Below are 26,257 nucleotides of genomic sequence, written 5' to 3'. Positions count from 1 at the left end.
AAAAGATAAGCACAAGCAAATAAATAAAGAGTAGCTCCAGCTATTCTGACTTAAATAACTAGTCTTAAATGACTAGTGGCCCTTGCATCATATTTACAACAGCACTCCTCCTACCTCTGCTATTTTCATTCCATTTCAATGGTATCAACAGCAAATAGGCTGCTCAGTCCTTTCCATGAACAGAAATCACTACTAACACATTTCACTATTATTATTCCTACTGGATTGCTCTTGACCAGCTAAATGGAATTAATGGAGGCCTACAACTACAGTAAGTCATCAGGGACAGATTTAACCAGGTGGGGATCATATGGGCATAATACGTGCAAAGCCATACTTTAATTAATAATTTCTCGACAGCACAGAGATGTGCATCACAAACAAACAAGTCGCTCTGAGCCGAACACAACACTGGAAAAGAAAAGCACTGACCGGGACAAATCTGCCCAGGCCACCCATCTGCTACTCGCATTTCTGATGCACGAGATGAGGAAATGCAGCAGTGCAGTAAGATGTAGGGGTGACAAGTGGAAGCAGCACCTGAGAGCTGGACACAGACCAGAAGATAAAGGTGCTACAGGGGTCAAAATGTCTCGCAGTGGTTCAGAGTACATTTCCATTCTTACCTTGTGCAGAACCAATGCCAGCACTACAAACGGACCCGGTGTTGATGCAGTCTTTAACGATCAAAAAACATTTCCTTTGCCCTTCTGGAATAATTTGCAATTGTTAAGTATCTTTTTCAGTGAGTAATAAAAAAACCCCAACGTACAGGAAAGAGATCATTGATCTCCCTTGCCTTGAGTTCTCAAGGATACAGCTGCAACCACTACTGTCCAATCATTTTTACCTTCAACACCCACACATGCATTTTTGGTACAGAAGCATTTGAGCTGGCACGCATGTCTGCTGTGAATGGAAGCCCTGCTGCTAGGTTTCCTGCTGCCACGGAGATGAATAGAGAAAGAATGATTAGCCAAGGCTTCAGTCTAATTTAGATTTATTTTTCTTTTTTGAGGAGAGACTGGGAGATGGTACATCATAAAACAAAAACATTAACTCTAAAGGCTACTCAGAGAAGCAGAATACTGAAATACCATGTATAACCTGTATTATAAGGACTTCTGATAATAAGCACTCTAGTCTAGTGCCTAGTGACCCCAATTATGCTAAATGCTGTACTTGGATATGCCAGGAGACTATAAAACGTCAAGGCAAGGACTATCTACATCAAAGCAGGCAAGAGGTGAGTAAAGAGAACACCTCCATCTGTTTTCCAAAAACCCAAAGTAACTGACAGCTCAAGTAACTTGTCCAGTATTTCAGAGGAAGACTGAGCCTAAAGTAGGAAATAACCTCAGTTTCACAGTTCCCAACCACAAAGACCATTCACAGTAGCACAGCTTTTATCCTAAGACACGTACATACCAAACACCTTATCAGGGCCTGAAGGAAAAAAATCAAGAGTCAGGGAGAAGAACACGCTGCTGTGCAAACTAGAGGATCACGCACTCTCTGCTCTCATCCAATCCTTGCCACAAAATTTTCCAGCCTGATGTAGAAGAGAACCAGAGCCCCGTCCAGCTTACCAACAGATAATTAGGGCACTCTCTCAGAGAACAAAGTTGCACAGGCTCACGACAGTGCTGAAGTCTGCTGTTTCCCAATCTATGGCTCTGACCACTAAGCTTTTATGCAATACCTCCTCCTCTCCTTTCCTCATCACCTTCTGAACTTCTTTCAAAAAAAGAGAGAGAGGGAGAGAAAGCAATAAGCTACGTACAGAAAGACTTACTAGGACCACTAAACATAGCAGTATTGGGCTGCAGAGATCGGTATTGTCAAACTGCTTATGCAGCACAGCTTCAAGACAGCACTTTTATCCAGCGAGGAAGTTTCCGTAACAAGCTAAGATGCCATGCAAGGGCTCTGCTATTTCCAAAAGGAGTAGCTCCCCATCTCTCCCCAGACATCTGATGACATATCTTCCCCGTGCCAGCAGAGGTGCTTGCCCATCTCTACAGATGCTGCCCTGGAGGAAAAATAAATAAATTTTAAAAAGGACTACCTTTCCACTGGATCGGTAGCAAAGCACACGGCTACAAGAACTCCTGTTGGCCTAATGAATGTGCCGGGGTAGAAACGCCTCGCTCAGCCACAGCATCGTTATAGTTCACCTGCACTGGGATGTAGTTTCACAAAGAGGGCATGAGCAAGCAAGCATCTTAACACACTCCTCAGAGACCTTCTTTTGACTTTGGCCAACTCCTGTCCTCCAAAGCCTCACGTGGGCTTTTGCAGATCCCATCCTGATGTCTACGTGTGTCTCTTCATACTAAGTGAAGAGAATTTGTACATTTATCTTAGCTCTGCAAATGCTGGAGCTGAGGACCTGAGGTTGTAAGGGTGCTGCAATGCTTCATCATGCAACGTCACCCAGATCCTTTGGGAATGCCAGAGCTCAGGAAAAAGAATAGTTTTCTTGGTAGTTGTTAGTTCTAATTAACTGGGGGGGTGGGGAGCATCAGAAACACAAACACTTTGGGGGAAAAAAAGGTCAAGCTTCTGCTTATTTTTTTTAATTTGAAAAGCAAACTATGAGCAACAAAAATATAAACATTACAGAAACAACCTGTGTCTGGGAACAAGGACACTTTAAAATTGAAAAAATGTCAGCCAGGAATTTTCACCCTTTTAAAACAAAACATATTAATTGCACTGCTCCACAACTTTGTGGTTTTAGGTAACCTCTTTAATTTTACATCAGACAGGCCAAGAAAGTCCCTGAAACACCAACCCAATTTTAAAGGCAGAAGGAAGGGAAGACAAAGAAAGAGGAAAAAAGTGAACTACATATTCATAGACAAGTCAAGATTGAAAAGGTATTCAAAGCACAACAAAAAGAGGACCCCTCTAATGCATTATAGAGGATGAAAAATATGAAAGGTGTTTAATTGCCTAAGCAGATGCCAGCAGTGGAATGTATGAAAAAAGCAAAAGCAAACAAGGTTTTCTGTCCCCTCAGTTACAAGATTAAACGTCTGCATTTGCCAGCTGCCTCTGTGTAAGGAAAATGAGTAATTTTAAAACGTGAACATTATCACAGGAGTAACAGCTTACTGAGCACAGGACGAATTCTGCCATTAGTACATGCCTCACTCACCCTGATCACCGAGAGATACCATGGGACCATCTGAAAGGGGTTCCGCTGTGCAGAAGTGCTTGAAACGAGTGCAGTTATATTAAATGTAGGAGGAAAGAAGAAAGGTACGTGACAAACCGATTCAAGACTCCAGGAAGCAAGCCACACAAATGACTGTTGAGTTGTGCAATGACTCAGCAGGAGGAAAAAAAAAAAAAATTTAAAAAAAGAGAAAAAATATAGCAGCAGATAGGAAAGTAGGAAAATCTTTTCTGCAAGAAATGACAGCTACCATAAAAAAATAAGTAAAATAAAAAGAAACAAGAAGAGTTCTCAGTCTGGAATCTCGCCTAGTCCCATAAGCTCTGCGCACAAAGTTGTTTCTCCTAATCAGCCATTCTTTACTACCCTTTGCAGCACACCTGAGCAAGCAGAGGAGCAGGAAACTGAGCTCGCTTTAACCCCTGCTTCACCACTACCTCTGCCCAGGTAGGCTGATAATGTGCTTTTCTTGGCGAGCAACATGATAGGGAGCCAAAGCCAGGACAGAAGTCAGATAAGCAGATAGAAGAAAGAAAATACTAGCCTGGGGAATCCAGCACAAAATCAGAAAGGAGCAGGAGTGCGGCAAAGCCATCTCCTGGCCCATCAAGCCAATGAACCTGGTCAAGGCAGAAAGATGACATGATATTTCTGTACCTCCTCTGTTGTTCTCCTAAGAAACTAGCATGAAATTTAAGCTCCCATTTTACTTGCATAACTTTACAGGACGGCTCTCCCATGTCTGTTGAGGCTCAACAGCTCTCCCTGAAATGGTAAGACTAAATGTAATCTGTTAAACATAGATAACATAGTCCAACCAGATGGATGAGACAAGTCAAGCTGTGCAGATTTCACTGCTCAGTTTGAACACATTCTCACACTCCTTCTCTCCTTTACAAACCTTTATGCAAATAGCTTTTCAAGAACATTTTAGTTCTCTACCCTCCTAAATTACCTGAGGTGTTATGTCCCTTCAGTTTGGAACCTAGCTGCAGGAGAAACACCAAGGCATTCAGGTAGCTGCCTGGCTTGAACCACGTGGCAAAGTTCAGTGAAATTTCAGCAGATGCTTACGTGCTTTGCAAAGCTGGGGTAGGAAAAAAAAAAAAAGTATCAGGTAACCGTAATTCCTTTCCATCATTCTTCACTCGCGAACCCAATCACTTGAAAAACACCATGCCTTATCGCTTCCTTCTCCTCTGCCTTTAAAATCACTCCTGGCGTGGTTCCACCAGTATAATTTCTACACGGTATCTCTGCCACCATTTTGCTTATGCATAAGGGTAATAAAAGATGAGAGGATGCCAACACTTTCTCTATGCAACAGAATATATCTGTATAACTATGTTGGCTAAAGCAGGGAGCTATAAAGTCAAACAGAAGAGCAGAAAAGGCCAGAAAATCTGACTAGGGCAGCTGAACAGATAACAGTACTTGGAATGATTTTCTAAATGCTTTCCTTTGCCATCATACCAACCTTTATGGCTAACACAAGACACTGTCCATTCCCACCAGTGGGAAAATTAATCCCTGCAAGGCAAGGAAAGCTGGGGCTTTACGGCTAGCACATGAAAATCCATGTATTTGTATAGCTGGATGGCTGGCAATGAGAGATCGAGATGGACCCTGGACTGTTGTGTCAGAATAAATTACAGTTAAAAACAGGAAGTCGTAGTGAGGAGAATCACAACATCTGCATCATCCTCCTGACACCTGTGTCAACATTCACCACTCCCCAGCGCCTTGGGCAGAATTCTTACAATTCACCGGGTTGGGAGGGGGAGCTAATAAACAAGGACAATCCTGATGAAAATTGCATGCAGCCACTAAATCCACCTTTTAATCCTGTTTCAAAAGACCAACAGGAATAAAATAAAATTTAGCCCTGAAGTAATTTTTATACTTAAGCCACAGAACTCTTCACAATTAAGTCAAAATGTTCCTGTAAAATAGCTATTTTTGTTACCCTTGCTTTAAAAATGGTGTAAATAATGCAGAAGACTCATCAGTAGCTGAGTCTGCAAAGCCTGGAATGAAACCCAAGAGTCCTAGCTGCCTCCTTTCCTTCATAATAGCCTTCTCTCCATAAAACGTGACCACGGACAACACTCTTTTAACTCCATGCTAACAACCTGTTTGCACACAAACACAGAAGAACAACATTTCTCCTTACCAGGCACTCCCTACATAATGATGTAGGCTGGGGGGAAGAAGTTACTGGGAAGAGATAACTGGTAGACTTCTGTCTCGCAGGTAACACAGCATACAGTGCGTTAATTGGGGTTTTTTAGTATGATTAAGGTAACATTTCATTCCAGTTCATATTGCATCACATCAGAAGCTGGAATATTTCACTGCAACCTTTAACTGTCCTGACTCATGCTGTCAGTAATAAAATGCCCTCTTGGGAAAATAAATAAATAGACAAATAAAGCCTTAATGATTTGGTAAAGTACTTGCCAGTGAAAGCACACTGTCCCATTATTTTTAAGACATTAAAAAGGGTTACAGATGCAATATGCTAACCTAAAAGGACAGGTGATTAACAGATTTATAGCTTTTTCAGTTTGACAGAAAAAAAAGAAAGCATGGATCGGCTTTTGAAAGCATTTGCCTCAAGCACCCAAAGGGTAGTCTGGAAAATGAATGCATTTCTATTATGTTGGCACTTGTGCAAAAAGGCAGGATAATGAAGTGACCGGGCTATTAGCCTTCCCAAAGAAATGAGATACTGCTGAAACCAGTGTACATCAACTTCAGTGCCCAGGAAAATGGCAGTAAACAGTGCTCTTCAAGCTTCCCTCCCCTCCCCCCCCGGTAATCACAATGATTTTAGAACTGACAACGGCAAGAGAAACTTTTTAGTGCATAATGAAAAACTCGGCAAAAAGAGAAGGTTGTGAGAGAACGGGTTAAAAAATAAAAAAGGTAAGAATATAGCGAACAGAAGAATAAAATTGTAAGATATAATACAACTTCCAGGGAACAGAGCAGCCTGACAGGCAGCACTTCCAAAGGACTCCTGTTGAGTATTGGGTTTATGGAATAGACGAACAGCTAACAAAATGTCCCGGAAAGCTAGTCACCCGTTCCTTGCTCCTCACTACCGTAACGCTCAGAAAAGAAAGTTCATCTTGTCATCAGGCCAGGGAAAACCCCAGTGCCACAAAGATGAGACCGTAACCATTACTAAATCTCCTTACCTAAGAGGAAACACACACCTAGAGGGAAAGATGAAGAGCCTGAAATAGAAAAAAGCGGAGGAAAAAATAGCACCAAACTACCAGCCTGACAGAAAAGCTGAGGCCCCTCAAGGAGCACGGTTTCAGGGCCTGTTTACAGAGCTGGTAGCGAGGCTTCCAAAACCCAAACTACTTAATACAACATAAGGAATTACCCTACATCAGCCAAGCCGTGCGTGGGAGCTCTCAGGCCGTGACTCGCAGGGGAGGACGTGCATCGGTCCGGACTCCACCGGTGGCCCAGCCTTCGTGTCCTCCCTCCCTCTGCAACGCAGCCCAGCGCCAGCCCAGCTGCAGCCCCTTATCTCCTTCTCTCAAAGTACCCTGCTCACCCCCCTGGCCAAGCGACCTCCAGTTCTGCGTCCCATCGGCGTGCCAACTTTGGTCACGAACCGCAAGTAAACTGGAATTAGGCTTGAGAGCCCCGTTTTTAAGCAGGACGTGGTCGTGGATCTCCTGTTGCCACTTTTTGTGCTTTAGAAATCTTTCTGTCTGATACAGGAGCTGAATCTCTCCCGTTTCATGAGAAAGTTCATTTCCAAGCCAGGCTCCTCTCCCTGCTCTCGCGCAGAACGAGGCTGGTGGCTTCCCAAAGGGTTATGACCGGTTATCTGCGTCTCCCTCTCCGCTCTGATTTCGTGCCCAGCCTGACGCTCACGGGCAGTTCAGAGAGTGAGACGCTATTCCATGTGACAAGCCCAAGCCAGAGCTCCTTCCCTCCCCTGTAGGTTTTTTTCCCTCCCAGAGACAAATGAGCTCATTGAAATGCTTTTTGCAAACTTTGTACAGAAATTGTTTTTTTTTTAAATATTCTTTCCTAGTTTGGAAAACCATTTGCGATAGCTATTCAAACAGAACATAAAAGAAGAATCAGCTGCTCTGTTCTTATCTCTGAAATACATCAAATTAACCAGGTAATTAGCCAAAGATTTTTACATTTAATGTAAGACTTAGCAACATGTTTTCCAAGAAAACTCTTGGCACTGATTTCTATGAGTTTCCTAAGATCCTCACAGTTAACTATAAAAGTCTTTCAAGCAAAATCTAAATGATGTCTAAACTATATTAGTAACCTCTTCTCGTTTGCTATGCTTTATTTTTCATGTAGTAAATGAACAGGCGATACCATCCAGACCTGATGCCTCCCATTACATTTTGGAAAACCTGCGGGAGGGAGCACAGTTAGTCAAAACCGACAACCCTTCCTGTTCTTGGATGTAGATTGACATCATCTTGTATTCCCATTATATAATTAAAACTTGGAACATGCTCTTGTTCTATTGTAAATGCAGCAGTAAGTAAATGCGTTCTCTAAAAATCACATCATTTTGTTTTCTCGGCACATGAAAAAAGATCTAAGGCACTGTTAGAGTACAAGAAGATTTCCTACCACACAAAATGTGTTTGCCCATGAAGCTTCCTGCTAGGCCACACTCACACTATGACGACATTTCCCACTTTTTCAGTTGCCATAAACAGCTAGCACCAATTGTTTACACACAAAGCAATGCAGTCAGAAATGGTGACAGAAAACGTTGAACCAACCCCTTTCTCAGATTTATGTCTTATTTTCCACCAGGATGCTGTCACATGCTCACTATTGCACAGAGAGCTAGTCAGGGTCAATTAATTTCTTTTAGCACACTCAAGATGCCTACACAGGTAGTAAAAATTATAATTTTTCTTAAGTTCAGAGGTTCACGATAGTGGCAAAAGGTATTCCTCGACGTGCACTTTTTTCCTTCCTGTTCTGTTTGTACAAAGCATCAGAAAACGTCAAACATTAATGGGTACTGTTTCTCTGATTTCACTAACTTAACAAGTGTTTTAGGACAGCTGGGAAGGGGGGCATGTTTGGGCCAGGTTTGGGAAAGAAAGTTTGAGAGACAAGGCATGATATCAGTAGGCATATGAATAACTTATTAACGGAATCAGCAAATGCAAGTATATTTCACCTAGTCAGAGGTTACATCTGTACGTATTCCACTGCACTCTGTATTAAACTCATCAGCTTTTGGCTTCCTTTGAATTCCTAATACATATTCTTCCAAAGACAGTTATATCACAATTTTTATGAAATACACGTGCAAGGGTAAAGTCATTATCAAGAGCAGGCATATAACAAGTAGCATGAAGTACCTACAGTTTCTATTTCAATATCTCCCCTCTTCAAACAGCACTGAAGATGATGAAAGTTATTTCCAAAACCAGTATTTCTTGTTTGCTACCTGTGCTGCACACCTGACTGTACTCCCTACTGATCAGCATTTCCATAACCTGATGAGTGATAATAAAACACCTTTAAAACCCCAAACAAAGGCAGTTCTCAGAGCACTCTACTGCCAGGAATATCAACGCTCTGGCTGGAGCTCCCCATGCATGACTCGGTAGCCAAAGGGACTGGAACATCAGCTGAGAGCTCACCGGCCCTCTGCGAAGGATGGTAACATTACCTCGCCGTTGCGCCGATCACCGACGCGGTGCACGGCAGTCCTGCTCACCCACTACCTGCGAGTTTTCGACACGGTGACCCTGCCGGTACCTTTTTTTGCTCTCCTACCCTTGGCACTCTCCTCCCCGCAGCACAGTGAGCCATGCGAGAAGCACGGGATGACTGCAACCTCTCGCCTGTTGTTAACGTGACAGGGTCTAAAATAAATCTATTCTCCAGAAAGTCACATCTGGTGCATTAAGCCCCGACTACATTGCATCTCTGAGGCAGTATTATTTAGTAACTAGTCTGTTTTCTTCAACTTTCGGACTCATTTTAGAAAAACATGTACTGGAACATTATGTATCCTGCAGTTTTACTGCATGCTTGTCTTTGCAGTTTTACTGCATCCTATTGTCTCGTACAGGTCCCAGTGTTTTCAGACAGGCAGGCGCAGACAACAGCATCCCTGAGTATGAAATGTTTGCTGCCTCTTTTAGGCCAAACAGTCAAACAACCACCAGTTTTTTTCTAGCAGGTAACATCGGGTAAGTTGCCAGAGATGTATTGTTGTCAAAATTCCATGCAATACCACAGCATACATTTTATCTATAATTGCACAAGTCCCTTTTTCCAGTAAGTAGCAGTCTGAAGTTCTTTCCTATGAGTCTTTCAATTTCTGTGCATCCAGACTGCCTGGTAATACTTTTTCCTTAGCAGGCACTAAGAAAACTTTGTGTATGCACAAGAGAGAATAGGCCAAAAGAGTTACCTTCTGTTCTTTTTATGAGCCACAGGGGATTTGTCAAAAATTTTCCCTATACAGAGGCACATCTTGATTCAAAAAGAGGTCAGGTACTAATAAAAAAGCCTGCGTGGGCATCAGCTGGTATTCAACAACATTTTTACATCTCAATGGGTATTTGTTACCAATGCCATATCCTATGTCGATATATTGTTAGCTGTAATCAGATACGAAATCTCATTTGCAAAGTCTGCTGCACCAGTGAGATCAACACCTTGTCTTCCCCTTGCTTCTGTGGAGTTCGTGAAATGCATTACATACTCTAAAGTCAAAGCAATATTTCACAGTACTTCAACATGACATACAAAAACAATCAAAATATATATATATACATGTTGCTGTCATTTCCCTGTAGGAGACAAACAACTACTCCACAAGGCAAACAGCACTACCTGAGTGCCTCTTCCAGCACCTGAAACTCCAACTTCACCCAGTGATAAGGGAAGATGAAGTTAGCTGCCTACCTTCTGCATATATTTAGAAAGCCCCGCACAGAGCAGAAGTTGCCACAGTACAACACAATTCTATGTGAAGCTGTACTTGAGAGCCCCTTCAGAGGTAACAAAAAGCGTGTGCAAATTTATAAACACGCATGCAGAAAAAATATCTTGCCTGCTGTTTTTCAAGGAGCTGAGGAGAAATGAGGAAATATTTTTGTTGCCAGACCAACTAATAGGACTTACATGACCTGCATAAATGTCATTGGGACTGAACGTGACCTTGAATTATAAACACATCAGAATACAATGTGCAAGACTCAATGTTAGAATTTCTTGTCATTTCACTGCAAATCTCTCAGCATTTTGTATTTTCAAAGCTCCAGTCACGGAGTCAAACAGCTAAGAAATAGTCTCTTTCACTATAATTATTAAACCATCTTGCAGAGGAAAGGTGAACGACATGACCCATCTTGCACTTAAAGATTCAAACTGGAAGGCAAATTAAAAAAAAAAAAATAACCAAAGTGCACCTTAAAAGGCGTAATTTTTAAAGTCAATCTTGTGATTTTTCAGCAACTTGACTGCTGTTTTTTAATGCTTGAGGGGTCAGTCACAGTATAGATGAAAAGCCACTCTAGTAGATCGCCATTTCTTTAAAACGAGTCTTTCAGTCTCTGGAGTGACTACATATATGCAGCCTAATTTAGGTAGGAATTCCCACAAGAAAACAAAGAATGGCAAAAGCCAGCACCTTCGGTATAAAGTAGCACAGGCTGGCACTAGGATAAGGTATTATCATCATACAATAGAAGAGGTGAGTGGCCAGAAGAAGATAGAAGAGAGGCTAGAATTAAAAAGATGGAGAAATCCTTTTGGGAGGCCTGGTAATTTTGTTCCGATCTCTCTAAATTAAGTGTTATACTCACTTTGTTCAAGCGCAGGACTATGAGTCAGCACTGGACCATACGTTACTCTTCACTTCTCTCACTCATAAAAGGGAAGCACGTCACATACAAGATCATCATGTGCCCTGGCCAGCCTCAAGCACAGGCAAAAGAAAAATAACATCAACAGGCAGAGAAAAAGTCAAAACACTCCATGTGTGACGACAGTGAGATGTTCTAACCAAACGAATTTCAAACTTATAAAATGTCAGTCTACTGCATTAGGACACCAAACAATGCAACAAACCAACATAAAAAGATATCCATGCTATTTCCACTAATGAACTTGTTTTCCATTCTCTTGAGAGAGAACAGGAAAGAAAAGGTATAACATACCCAAGTGCATATTACCTTTTTCAGTCTACTATTGTGTATGTACATGATTTCACTAGTGTTAGTATCTCCCAAAGGTAGGTAGATACATGCTCCTAACACAGCTGCATGACAGTTTTAAGACAGGCCTTCTCTTTCACCCAACTTGATCTCATTCTTTAATCCAGCATTTGCTCATAAAAAGTGAGTCACATCTGCAGTTGGGAAGGAAGAAAACCAGAAAATATGCAGTTATTTACTTCATGACATTACAGATGCTTTTCCCCTTCTCATTTTATCTGTGATGGATGCCTGCTTGTGCTATTTGCCAGTAAAATAAGTGCATTAACCCCACTGTAACCCCCACAGCCAAGGACCGAATACAAAAGGAAACACATGAACTAAAAATAAACTGAAATTTTCTGCTGTTAATTTCTGCCATGGTAATTTACAAGGTATGAAAAGAGTCAAATAAAAACCAGAAAAACTGTTTACCAAATCAGTTTTAACTTCTTTCCTTTTAGTAATGTTTTACAAAATTTAACGTCACAGCTATGTTGTGTTAGCACTTGAATATATCAAGTATTTTTAACATCTTCACTACTGATCAGAGGAGCTGAAAGTACTGAAAAGGCCTAGGAGTTTTCTGCCCCATGAACTAGCATCATGTGCTTACACTATTGTTCTCAATGACACTGAAATGCGCATTTATACAGCACTCTTCAGTAACATCACATGTGTCACTAAACCTTTCTCCACAGAATCCACAGAAAAAGTGCACAGCAAAATCACTAAGTGCTATCAAATTCTCTTAAAGAATTGTACTCCAGACGGTATGAGTCATTTTGGAGAGCTGCAGATTGCTGATGGAGCACAACTTGAATGGGAGTAGAGCCACTGATAACCTGTGGAACCACTAGATGCCTACATGAATACCCCCTCCCTTTTTTTTTTTGTCCTAGATTAACCCATCATGGGTTTGTGAACCCACACAAATTTCATCTTCAAAGTAGCAAGTTTGAAAGACTCACGTACAGAGACATAACAGCACTTCACCCTTGCAAATCAAGTCTTCACTGATACTTCTCTGTCTGCAAACAAACTGATCAGGATTCTTCAACATTATGTACTTTGACAGGACTCGACATTAGGTGCCAGATTTAAGAAGCAGCTGCATTCCAGCTGGCATAACTACACACGCTCTTCCTTGCACAGTGAGCAGCCAAGAAGGTTCAAGCAATTCCAGCCCTACTCTTTCTGGTGGCTTTCCTGGCTGATTTCTGTGTAAATGCGGTCAAGTATACATTCCATTGTTCAACTGACTGCACGTTGATGCATCTGAAAATAATTTAGAGGATTTATAATTATCTTTGCTCTGACATTTCCTCACCAAAAAAGAAAAAGAAACAAGGAAAATCATAATCGAGAAACTGAATTCAGTATTCCTTGAAGGGAAAGAAATCTTTATCTCCACAAAGTCTCGTCGCCAAGAAGTTCAGATGCTCCCTTGCCACATCATACTAGCCTCCCTGACCTGTGCGCGTAACTGAGTAACTAGTTCTCGGGGAGGTAAAGTTCTCTCCTGAAGTTCCTACGCAGCAAAGCACAGACCAGTATTCACTGCTTGTGTGCCCGATGGCTCTGCCGACCCTGCAAATCCTACAGTTCTTGTTACAGCGACAGTCACAATAGCAGCAAAGCGCCTTCAATTTGCCAGCCCCAAATAGAGAAAAGAACAGAGCAACGAGTAAAAGTAGTTAAAGCTTTTGCGTGTGAATTTTGAAATTTGAAAGTATCTAGAATTTATATTTTAAATGAGCAAAGAGGTAGTCCTGATCTTAAAAAGCAATAAAAGAGATTGGAAAAGGTCAGCATAAACAGGCCCAATACAGAATACAACATTGTATTCAGGGTCTGTCTGCATCTGGAATTATTTGTGAGCAGCTGTTCCTGAGAAGTTCCATGTGTGGTCAAGCCCTTGAAAGGGAGAATGTATTCAAAACCAGAGGCATTTGCTGGAGAAAAGGTTTTTGTGTGATTCATGTGTCTCCAATGTTTGTTAACGTACACTGACGCGTGGAGAAAAGAGGTATTATTCCTACAAGTAATCAGTCCTACGCACAAGCCAAAGAGCAACATCTCCACCAAGCTAACCACTGCTCAAGAACTGGAGAGGCACCACTGGGAAACTGGGGGAAACTAATTAATTATCACGCATGTACCTTAAACAGAAGGGGCTGTAAGCTATGGATGTGCACAGAGAGATCTAACATGGAGACTGGTGGAGACTTCCACAAAAATATGTATTGCAACTGTTAAAATCTCAATAATGCTAAAGGCACTGGGTGAAGAAAGCATCGGAATACAAAGCTGCTTCAAAATTAATACCCAGTTGTGGGTTTGGTTTTTTTAAATAAAACTATCCTCCCTCATTTTAGTTTTCTTTTTAAGAAAAAGCTTCTAATTTTGCACTCATAATCAATCAATCATGCATGCTTTTATAAGCAGGGGAAAATAATAATTCAGGTGTCAATCTGTATTCCCAAATCAGACTGTGGGCTATGCCACTTAAAAACAACAAACTTAGTGCCTATTAGCCTGAGGCAGGCAACGAAAGCAAAGGCAAGGAGATGAGTACCAAGTGCTTCAAGACAACACTATGCATATACACCATACCTAACTGGGAGAAAAAGGGAAGAAATCTGTTTTGTCTAACATGGCTTTTTCCCCCACAAGAACTCCACTTGTGATGCTGTGAGCTGTCACAGCACTTTTTCCAGTAGCATAATTATCTCCCTATGAAACTTGCTTCCCTCTTCAGAGTATGGCAGGGGGAAGGAGGAGCGTGGTTGTCTTCTCTTTCCAGTAACGAACCCCCCGGCTGGCAGCCTCAGCATCTCTTCTCTGCTTCTTAAAAATCACACTGGCTCCAAGGCTACAGATTGAAGCTTAGCTACTCCATCATCCCAGCAACCAAATCTACAACATCTTACACAAAGAACAACTCTCAGCTTTGCCAGCGTGGCCCCCATACAAGAGCAACAGAGCTCTGACACTTTCACAGCTTCCCATGGGGATTTAAGTATCAGATAGGGAAGCGATCAGAGGCTTGTTAATCTCATTATATTGCTCCTGCAAAAAGCTATGTGCAACCGTGGCTGTATTAAACAAATTAGTTCATAGACAAAAAAAAAGTCAACACAGCTTTGGTTAACCTTCTGGGCATGAATTTAATGGCTCTCTGCAACCACAAATACTCAGATTTAAGAACAACCACCTTCTGAAACTGATATCTTACATTGGCCTTGTTTCCCTCAATCATTAATAGGGAACGGAGATTTTCAGTCTATGAAAATCTAAGTATTTTCATGTGTGCCCATAAGCAGCTCCCTTGGTAGCAGAAGAAGCTGGGAAAGTCCCCTTTTAAAGGGAAGCTGTCAACACCGTGCATCAGATGAAACTGTGCAAAATTAAGACATCATTGTAGTTTCCTCTTCTTCTTTTATTTTTCGCAACCCGTGCCTTGTTTCTGGCTAGGAAAGTACTCCATCTAGCCTGCTTTTCCTTTGGTGTACCATATGCGACCAATTTAACTTCAGAAAATTCTTCAAATCTGCTCCTACACTTTGGATGTTCCCCTAAACTAACACTACCAAGAGTTGATTTCAAAGTAGGTTTTGCTTATGCAAAAGCACGTTAAAGGTAGTCTTCAAGAGCTGGGATGGCTTACGGGCATTATTTTCAAAAAGAACGTCTAAGTTTCAAACACATGAACAAGTGTGTTAGGCCACATGCCTGAGGTCAAAACTCACTCTTATTTCAAGTGTAGCAAGGGGCTTGCTGTGTGTTTGATGCCATACAAAGTTCTAGCTTTAATGTTGTATCACTAATGGAAAACATGAAAATATTGTGTCATGGCCCCTCTTCCCATCACTCCGAATGACGAGATTTGCTCAGACACCACAAAAAGAAAATGTAGTAAGTGGTTTAGTGCTTTTTATTTACCTTTTGACTCTTGGTCTCATGATATATATCGATATGGTTATCCACATTTTTCTCCCAGCACATCTTTATTTAGAAAACAAACAGATTTTCACGTGGTCACCATAGGCATATACACTTAAGATAGTCGGGTATTTTATGTAAATAATTTTTAAAAAAGCATGACATGCATTGGTCCAGCACACTTACACTCCTAAAACAGAATTCAGCAGAGTGACACTGAACAAGCTGCAAAGAGATACAACGTATGTTTACAAATTACATTTGTCTAATACAGTAAGTAAAGCTATTCCATTGAAGTATCAGTAAGAGAAAGTGTACAGAGAACAGATTGAAAAGGCTTGGAAATTTTGCGTATATGTTTCAGAAAAAAGTTTGTCTATTATCTTCTTACATTTCACTTTTAAAAAGGACAAAACCTTCTGAAATACACAAATGAAGAAACGTGGCCAGAAATTAAAGCATGTTTGCATGCTTAAAACACTCCTTAAGGGCTGAAATCTCATCTGCTACATTCCAATCCTGAACAAGGTTTGGAGCACTAATTTTTAAACCCTGGGGGAAAAATGTTGAGAAATCCTTGACTATTGAATAGCGCTGTGAATAGGAAAATTGCTGTATAATACATAATGAAAAGAAGAAAACACACATTGCTGGAGTTGATTAGTGTGTCACATTTGGTCTACAACAGTGAGCTGCACCCAGAGACTCAGATCAAGTGGAGAGTCATAACAACAGAACCACCCCCTCTAAGGGTGGTGAAATCCATCAGGACTACACACTGCCTTAAATTAATTTGCCAAGAGAAAGCAAACCATTACCACCGCCTGTGTATCAGCTCAACATCCAACAAAGCCATCACCTTATTTCAGCACAAGCAATAGGATGCTTGTGATCAGCCAGCTAAAATTGCCCCCAGCTTGAACTGTCTGAATTAAAAAACAAAGAGCTGCGTTAAACTCTTGGCATGCGTAACAAGGGCTTTCTAGTCTCTAACATCACAAGAAGTGTCAGGTTAAAAGTCCTTCCCCAAGTTTGATTAACCAGAGATTTCAGGCCTCCGAGGAGCTTCAAAGTGAACCTAGAGTAATTGTAAATATGTAACCCAACAAGCAGTAATGCACTGTCATCTTCTGGATGCTTCAGAAGTTTATTCAGCCATGGGACTTACTGCAAGGGAATGCAAGGCGGGCAACCCTTTATAAATTAAAGTGGAAGCCACAATGATGAGCTAACACAGATGATCCAACACATACGCGCTGTTCCTGGCGCAGAAAGCTGAGCGGAGGTCACGCTTGGCTCTGCCGAAGGTTGTGCAGCCAGTTACGACCACCACCTCTTGTAACTGAGTGTGGTCTTTGCCACCACAAAGCATCTGGGACCAGACGCTGGTTGCTATCAGCTTTGAAAGAAAACTGTAACACATCTTTTAGCAAGTATTGAGCTTTGACTGTTTTACCCAAAGGAGGAAGAAAACCAGATTAGATTAGGCATTGCGTAAGAAAAGGCAACTGACAGAAAAACAGGTATTACATCACCTCTGAGGTGTCTCCAGAGGTGCTGGGTTAACAAATGTCACATTCACAGTTTTGGAAGGAACGACCACAGGACGTAAGAGAAGCTACAATGTAAGTGCTGCTTCAAAGCAAGGGTACCAAGTTCAAATTCCTCCCCCATTTCCTCCCATCATCCCCACTCTAAATCACACTCTGGTCACTACCATTAGGCCAGAACAAAGCAGCAGGCATGAGTGTGAAACACACATAAGTGCTGAAGTTTATATTTTAATTTGTTTTCTGGATATACACTTCAAACATGTTTGTAAACATATTTTTTTTCCTCCAGAAACAGTACACAGAAAGCTCCTTCAACAAATAAACAAGAACAACAAACAGTTAAGATACAACAGTATGTTGCCATTCTAAGAAACTGAATGAAACTAAGGAGATGCCTACTCCAGTTCTCAGCCCTTGCCACTGCCTCCTGTTACTATTTCCAATATACATTCATTCAAAAGGATACACAAAAGGTGTACATCTGCCTTTTTTTCTTTTTACATGAATACACATTGAAATCTACCCTGTTCTAAGTCAACCGCTAAATAGCTGCCTGCTTTGGTCTTTATCCTCATGACCAGAAAGCTCAGACCCCATCCCAGTTCTTCCGCCTTCTGTCCATCACATCCACCATTTCAAAGTCAACTTGCTTCTCCCTTCCACCACCTATTCTGTGGTTTGTTTGTTTTTTTCCTTTTCTCCAGGCTGATAACTGAATGGAAGTTGGGAATAACATTCCTTTTTGTGACATAGGACCACTGGTGAAAGATAGGGGATTTACCTTCCTTTAATGACCACTGTCAGGAGCAGAATATCGGAACATTACTTTCTGATCCCTGATAGCAGGGCCTTAAGTTTTCAGAAAGTATCAAACAATGGGAAGAAACATGGTTCCAAGCAAAGAACGATTAAACCAAAAAGCTTGGCAAAGGGGGATTAAACGATTTTTTTAGTATTCTCGATAAAAATACTGAAGAGATGTCACAGAGTATATTTGATATGCTGGTTGTTGCAAAAACAACTGGGGGGAGCAAAGGACATGTCCGCTGATGCTCCCAGGAAATTGCCCCCTCCTTCCGTAAGACAAGACGCAGGGATTTTTTTCCACGGAAAGCATCCTGGGGGGCTGGAGAGAGCCCCCTCCTCGCCGCTGGAGCATGGGAAAGCTGCATAAGCGGAGGCAGAGGGTGCAGGGCGGTCAGGAGCAAAGGCAGCTCAGCAGTCCCTGGGCAGCTCAGGCAGAGGTAACGTCATGGCACGGCAAGTCACCCAGAACCGGTTATGCATAACATAAATCACCGAAGACTGGCCCCGAAGAAGATGCTATCTATCCAAAGTAACATACACCGCTCTGCTGTTTGTGCTGTGATCAGGCTGTCCCTTGGAACGCCTGCTCTTTCTACAAGCTCAGGGAGTTGCTGTTTTCTGTCCCTCTTCCCCTCCAGCCAAAAAGCTACTGCTACAGGTAGGGCAAGGATTCTGCAACCCTTAGATGTACCGCTGAGAAAAAGATTTTTTTTTTCCCCTGAAGAAAATATGCATCAGCACACAGCACAGTTCGTTATGTCTAGATTTACTTTTACATCAATAATCAGAAAACTCCCCGTACTCCAAGTATCAGTCAGGAGCACTGGACTGAGAGCATGAAGTTAAAAATACTTCTCTAATCCTATTAAATGCAAGCCTTGCTTCTAAGAAACAACACAATTTTTTATCTCTACCCTGAAAGGCCGGACACTGAGGGAACACGAGTAAGACATCTGCCCTCTGGACGGTCAACTATAATAAGCTAATACGAAGTTCTGTCATGCTCCGGACTATCTGCACAAGCAGCAAAAAAAAAAGGGGACTGTCACTGCCAGAACTAAAGCATATTTAATCTGCAGACTTCCCTGAAATACTAGACCCATTTGGAAGAAAACTCCATAGGTTGTATCAAATCATTGCTAAACTCCATCTGTCTTTAGCCGCAGACCTGGTATTCCACACGCTGACATTGCCAGCTACTCACAAATGTCAGAGCTTTCACTCAGAGTGAGCTCCACACATTTCCAAGGGAATTCACACCAAACAAAAATCCTATGGTGTTCCTATTTACAAAATCCTCTACGGCATGTGTGCGTCTGTATACGTGGGTGACAAATATTGCGTATTGTGTTTTTTCCGTCAGAAGGGAAGTTGGGGAGTAAAGACTTCAGCATTAGCACACTATACACGTTTGATTTTTAAATACAGTTTTGTTTCTAAGTAAGTGGAAGCAAAATTACCCAACTAGCTTTCTCACAGTACCCAAGTCACTAGGTAGTACAAACCACGAGAAGATATTCAGTAGCAGCTTTTCCAAGGACAAATACTTCAAGAAAGAAAGAAAGAAAACGCAGACAAATTCAGAGAAATTTTGCAGTGCTGGTAGGAGCTAGTCTCCTTTGGTTTCTGGCAGTGTGAGCTGAAGTGGGTGGAGTTAGCATAAATTATCAAGACTTTGTTGATAATGTATTATACAGTGAAATAAGAACCCGTGTCTCCAGCTTCCGGCAGCTATGTTCATAAATAACTTGTAGTTTGGTAGAAACAGCCTTGATCTGTAAACCAGGTAGGTGGTAACGGCATGCCCAAGACAGCAAGTTTTAAATTATACTGCTTCCCCAACTCCCTCCTTTTTTTCACCAGTAAACATTTATGCACTCTCAGCCCTGAAGTAGAAAATCCCAATTGAACTGCAACAGCACTAGGCTTATTTCCTATCAGCCACAGTACAAATCCAAGCCTAGGGTGAAGGAGACGATTTGCCATGAAGATAATCAGCACTGTCTCACTCCACAAGAATTTTAACTACAGGATAACCTGGCCCTCCAGAACTATTGCTCCTAAAGCCATACCATATCAACAGCACTTAGTTATCCATTAGAAAGGAAAAAAAAAAAAAAAAAAAAACGCTCAGCACAGAACCCTTGTGACTATTGCTGTTTTCACACAGCCAAAGTACAGAGTATGTGCTCTACTCTGCAACGGACAGGATATATCACATTTTTGATTAAAAAAAAATGCAAGTTTCAGTCACGCTAATAACCACATTCTACACACTTCACCCGAAAATGCCTCAAGGAGCACTATCACATGAAGAACGGGATGCAAAATTATACTTTGTCTGCTTTCTATATGCTAGTGTAACCTACATAGTGTAATCTGACTGAAGAAGGTAATTAACCTTTCTCCATTCAAATACTCAACCACTTAAAAGATACACAGCCGTATACCTATGCTTAAAAATACGCTAAAAATTAAAATGAAGTTACATTTGCTATATGAAAATGACACGCTTGCCTTTTCAAATCATGCTCTACATTTTTATTAGACATCGCTGGCTACGACCAATTGGGAAACAATTGCATTCCTTGGAGATACGGTAACATCTGAATACTCCGTTTCTGAGAAAAGAGGGTTAAAGGGGGGGGGTGGCGGTGAGGGGGGAAGAAAGCATCTCCGAGGAGCATTTATCTGCGGGTGATTTATTGATAGTACTGACCTTTCAGCTTCATCAAGATTGCTTCCAGCTCCTATCGTTCCCGCAGTGAAAGCTGCCGTATAGATACTGGTAAAGGCGGCAGCAGCAGCAGCAGCTCCGGTCCCTCCCTCCATGTTGCGCGCACACGCGCTTGCACACTCGCACACGCGCTTGCACACTCGCACACGCGCTTGCACACTCGCACACTCACCCGCTGGCTCTGCAGGAGCAGCTGGCTGGAGGCCGGCGGAGGGGAGCGGGGGAGGAGGCGAGGAGAAAGGGCTGAGGTTGGGTCCCCCCCCCCCGCCTTCTCCCGTCCTCCCCACCCCAGAACACAAACGCGCCCAGCCTCCTCTTCACCGACACGGCACATTAACACGATCTGCTTCCCATCACTGCCCGGCTCAAACGTCGGCTCTGCCCAGACCCTCCCGAAACGCTGGATTGAACCCCCCCCCCGGAAAGGTGTATATAAGCGAAAAGCACAAAACGAGCTCGCGATGCTGGGCTCCCATTCCACCTCCCCTCGCTAGCACTGATTCATGTTTTCCTGAGGCTGTTACAGGGATTTCAGCTGTAACCCTTTCCGAGCCGGAGGGAGGAAAAGGAATTTCTTTGTCCTGCGCACCTCCTCCCCTGGCCCTCGGATCCATGCGGGGAGGTCCTTACCTGCTCTGGGTGGTTTTACCCCTAAATAAAACTTCAGCAACTCCGATGCAAGTGACCAGTAAGAGGCATAAAAGCAGGACCCTGTTCCCAGTCCTGCCAACTGCGTAACCTTGGATATATTACATTAATGTATTTGCTGTTCTGCCTCCTCCTTCTTGAAAACAGGGTAATATTTACTGGGTTCCCAGAGGAGACGTGCAAGGCTTTATTCATTTCCGTGTTTACGCAGCCAGTTTTAAAAGGAGCTGTGTAAAAACCGGTATTATGTTTTCTGGTTTATACGCTAAACCGTAAATAGGAAGTAAGTCTTATTACCCAACTTTCAAATCCCATTAAAAGACTGAAGTCTTTCATCAGACCACCACTGCAGCAGGCTAGATGATTAGATACCCATAAGAGGCAGTGAGGTCTAGAAAATAAAGAGGAAAGCTCAGATGATGGATGACTGGCTTCCAGTCCTGGCTTTGCCATTAGCTTGCTGCGTGACCTTGATCAAGTCATTTTAATCTTTCCGTGTTGGCGCAAAAATGCAGAGCTATTCTCACTTCTGTAAAATGGCCCCCGTTTTTTTGTATTATTATTACCGCTACTATTTGCTGAAGCTCTAGCTCAAACATGCACGCTGTAATTTGTAACTGACAATATTAGATACCGCCCGGACACAGTCCGTGGAAACTCAACACCCAGTCTAAAGGTACCTGATTTTTGCACATAGTTCCTTTCAACTCAGCAGGACTGCTGAAGATGTTCTTGGTTATCAGCTGTAAGTGAAGATTTTGAGTGTGTGAAATACTGACTCTGTGCTCTTTGGACTCAGTCAGATACCACGTTTAGAAAGACAAAAGATTTGTGAAATAAAACCACTTTTTTTGTTTAAAATTCAGCAGAAGAGGCTACACAATCCCAAATTATACAAAACAGTCGGTACAACTCTGTTCTTTTTTTTAGTTTTAAATGGTTGGATCAAGGTTGTTTGCTAAACGCTGTATAACTGAGTGACAATAACCTTGTTAATTAGACCTAACGCATAAGGAGTCAGTGGTGCCAACCATTAGTTCAGCACTTACAGGAGAAGGGGAAGATGCAAGCTTGGCAAAGTGTGAGCAAAGTCAAACAGGTTATACCCGTTCTGTGCCTAGAAAGCCTAATGATTGTTTCTAAATCCCTTTCTCCCAATGCTAATTTTCCTTTGTTTCACCAAAACGGACATGCAGGAATGGGACAAGCTAAAGATAGAAGAACTGAATAGGAAACAACATGCCTATTTAGAAAAAAACCTATTCTGACTTTGCATCAGTAGCTGCTGGGCTTCAGGAACTATTACAACACTCTTCCTTCCCCCTCGACCACCCCCACCTGCAGTTCCCTGTGGCAGAGAGCAAAGTACGTTGGTTGGGTTCATCTCAGGGACTAGATCCCTCAACTTGTGGTTTTGACCTCTCTGACTTGAGTGGGTAAATTAATTCAACTACAGTCAAACTTCACGACAGGAGAAAACAGAAGCACACCGCAAGAGTGAAGGGGTTTGCACAAGGCGATGGGGACGGAGCCAGGAACAGAACTCCGCGCTGGTCCGGGACCCCAAACCACTGACATTAATGAGAACACAAAGGTGAGAAAACCTGTGGAAATTCACCACCCAGCTGTACTACAATAAAATACTTTGCTGCACCCTAAGGTAACCACAGAAAGAGGACAACCCTCTACTTAAAAGACTGAAGCTAAAACCCAGCTCCATAGCTGATCCAACTGATCAGAGTGTTTAATCCAAGCTGAACAAAACAGTAACAAACATAAAGCAAAAACAAAGCTGTCATTTTATAAAGTGATAAAGCATAAAAACTCAACAAATACTGTCCACACTGCATCTGTTATAGCTTAAGGTTTACTACTGTGCTTAACAGCAGAGCAGAAGTAGCTGTGGTGAAAAATTTAAGCAAATGTATTTACTGTACAGCTCCAAAACAGACTCTTGCCAACTAACTGGAACCAATTAGTATGACAGAGAAGATGCATTTACTAGCGCACAGAAGTTTAGCATATCCATTACCAACGGCATCCAGGTGTTGGGGGCACAGCAGAAGAATATGCTCTGCTGTTGTTTTTCATGCTTCTATGACATTACCACTGCCAGCCATGCTAAGAGATACCATCTCCAACTCTTCCTTTCAGCTCTCCATCTTTCAGATACTACCTGTCGTCTTGCACTTTGACTGTAAATTCACCAAGGCCAGAGACTCTCTCTTGTATTTTATTTGTACGTTTTTCAGTACAGCACAGCTTTTTTTCAGGACCAGGGCTCTGGATTCTATAGTCAAACAATAGTAAGTATTTTGTTTCACAGCTAACACGAGTTCACTAGTTATTAAGACACACTACTGTGCACATAAGTGTCACATTTTAAAAAGGTCTTTAAGACATCTCTTAGAAGACCAGGCTCAAAACTGTGCTACGGTTTGATGTAAACTAACGCAGCTTTACTGCACGTGAGCTTGATTAGTTCTGCTGGGACAAGTTTTGACAGTAATGGATCATTTTTCTAATGCAGACAAGATCTGGTCTCCAGTCAGCTACACTTTATCTTTATTTAGGGCTTAAATTATCATAATAATAGCAAAACAAAATTAAAATTTTGACCCAAATTGTTGGGGGTTTTTTGTTTTTTTAATTAGGAGAACAGAGCAGAATGATATCACTAACTGCAAGCTCCAATTTGCTGTTAAATTAGCAATGAGCTTGGAAACATTTTATCTCTTAATCCTTGGGGTAACAGAGGGTAGTGCAGAATCAAATTTAAGAACAAATCTCCAATCTGGAAAGCTTCTTTATGACACAGTTGCACTCATGACCAACTTACTAAGTTCCAGGTTGACATAGCTCACAAGAATGATAATTAGATTTACATAATGATTTAGCTTTCTACTACCTAGATAAACTTCAGGAAACTGCAACAAGAACTCCTGTTTCAGACAACTCTGTACTAACAGGAACTTCTGTCAACCACTTAAAGAAGAAGATTATCCAACTTGAATACCACTTGTCACCTCTGCCAATACATTCACTTCTCCTTCAATAGTTTCTCTGAGTTTATACGCTGTTCCATTTAAAAAGATAAAATGGCAAGCAAGTGGATTTTAAATTTAACCCTCTTCGATGGCTTGAGGTTATCTAGACAAAGAAAGAGCGAGGATGCTGCAAGACAGCCTTCCTCCGTTCCTCTTAGGATACTTTTTCATTCAATTAAAAATGGATTGCAATTAATAATGTATGCACGACAAGATAATGTAGGAATGCTTTTGATTCCAACAGCAAATGAATTTAATAGGAAAATATTTTAATGTTGAGATATATATATTTTTTAATAAACCACTTGAAGCAATATATATTGCAAGCACAATTTTAGCTAAGGCATTGCTCAATACTCACTGAAGCAAGTTCAGGAAACATGAAGACCAACTGGGCAGCTGGAATCAAGAAACTAAAATATTTAAGAGAAAATCTTGCTGCTAGCCCAAGATGAGAACTATTTCATTGCTAATTGATGACATAGGTCACAAACTGCTCTCTACTGAAGCATATGACAAGACATTTGCCTTCTCATTCATAGCCTGTTCAATCTCATGTTATATGAAAAATGTTGTTGGTGGGTTTTTTTTATACCGGAAGGACTCAGTGAATCACAACACAAGAAAGAGAAAACCAGACTGCAATTTCTGACTGACAAAACATATGTAAAAGCCTTTCAACTCCTCACCACATCAGACGCTCCTTTTGTACGGTTAAAGTTAAATGAATTTCTGAAGGGCTGGTTTAAGCCGTGCCTTCCCCATGAAGACAACGTAAATGCTAAGCAGGCTGCAGCACACACCTTCCAATCCCTGACCAAAAGGGAGTTTGCATTCCTGCACATTCTCCCGTACAAGAACTATGCTCAAGGCTCTACTTAAAAAACAAGGCTATTGCCACTACTGCACACCTCCACAATTAATCATCTTCAAAGGCCATTTATACGGCTATGTATTATTACATCTCCATGACAGTTATTACCATGCTGAATTCCTTGGTATAGACTGCAGGTATATTACTGATTTCTCTATAAATAAACTGCAGCGTATACGTGTATGTGGAATCAGGGGAAGGAGAAGAGGAGAAACAATTTAGGATCTCAGTGAAAAACCCAGCCCTGCAAATACCTCAGATCAGGACTGCAAGAGGGTGACTGAGCTGTAGAGAACAACCTCCTCTCACACTGGCTACATAACATGGAACACCTTCAACTCCCAACCAAGCCTTTTTTTAAAAGGTGTCAAATACAATTTTTGTCACAACACAGGCTATTAAAGGAACATTCATCACCACAGGTAGAGATGCCAAGCAAGCACGCGGAATAGACAGTGTCCTACCTGCCCGCCCCCTCGCCAAACGCAAGACCAGGTTGAGCCATCACTCATAACGCAGGTGCAAAGACCGGCAGCATCTGCACAGCATGACATGTTTTATGACACTTCTGCACAGCACTAATGCAGTAAAGACTGACACATCCACCGTCGAACCCACACTGAAAACTTTTAAATCCTTTCTTATCTGAATGGTGTACTACAGAAAGTACAAGCGTAAAACTACAATAGGATGCTTATACTTCAGCTTGACTAGAAACGGCACATGAAGAGGAAGGTAAGGAGCAGCTACCTCGCTCTAATCCTGCATGGGACACGTGGCACCCGTTTTTAAGTCGTGAACCATAATCTTCACTGGTGGAATCCCTGCCAGGAGTAGAAAAAATAGGTACTCCCTGCAACTTATTGTTAGTGAAACCTTACTCCAAAGAGAAACAGCCTCATGAAGCAGACGCTGAACTAGATGACTAATTTCAGTATTCCCACACTGCTTTTCTTCCTCTGTCAAACAGTCTGAGCAAGCTGCTGCTCAGTACAAGTTTATGCTTGTAGAGATGCTTTGCAATGCTGTGTCCAAGGTGTGTCTGGGCAATCCACCTGCTCGTATTCAGCACTGTCAATACCTCAGGCACCTGCCCTCTAGCAAACGAGGAACATGGCAGGGGAGGGAGCACGTACTTAAAACATATTTCCCCCAAATGTGTCTTGGACATGGAAGAAGAGAACTCTGCGTTACAAAAGTAACAGCGAGCTTTGTTAACTATTTACAT

General features: G+C 41.9%; 1 protein-coding gene across 7 annotated transcripts in view; it reads right to left on the bottom strand.

The window, feature by feature from the left end:
* The window catches only part of ARHGAP32 (Rho GTPase activating protein 32), a 258,382-nt gene that overhangs the window by 168,825 nt on the left and 63,300 nt on the right, over positions 1-26,257 (bottom strand). For 2 of the 7 annotated variants that reach the window (XM_075034897.1, XM_075034898.1), the window contains exon 1: positions 20,443-20,621. The exons of 1 other annotated variant lie outside the window; for it this stretch is intronic. In XM_075034897.1, the coding sequence (XP_074890998.1) occupies positions 20,443-20,555 (113 nt within the window). In that variant the 5' untranslated portion in view covers positions 20,556-20,621. 4 more of the 7 variants (XM_075034902.1, XM_075034900.1, XM_075034903.1 and 1 more) reach the window with 4 other exon arrangements.

This window comes from Buteo buteo, chromosome 9, assembly GCF_964188355.1.
Source record: "Buteo buteo chromosome 9, bButBut1.hap1.1, whole genome shotgun sequence".
Lineage (NCBI taxonomy): Eukaryota > Metazoa > Chordata > Aves > Accipitriformes > Accipitridae > Buteo > Buteo buteo.
The sequence above is the reverse complement of the archived record's forward strand: the minus strand, read 5'-3'. Positions and strand labels throughout refer to the sequence as shown.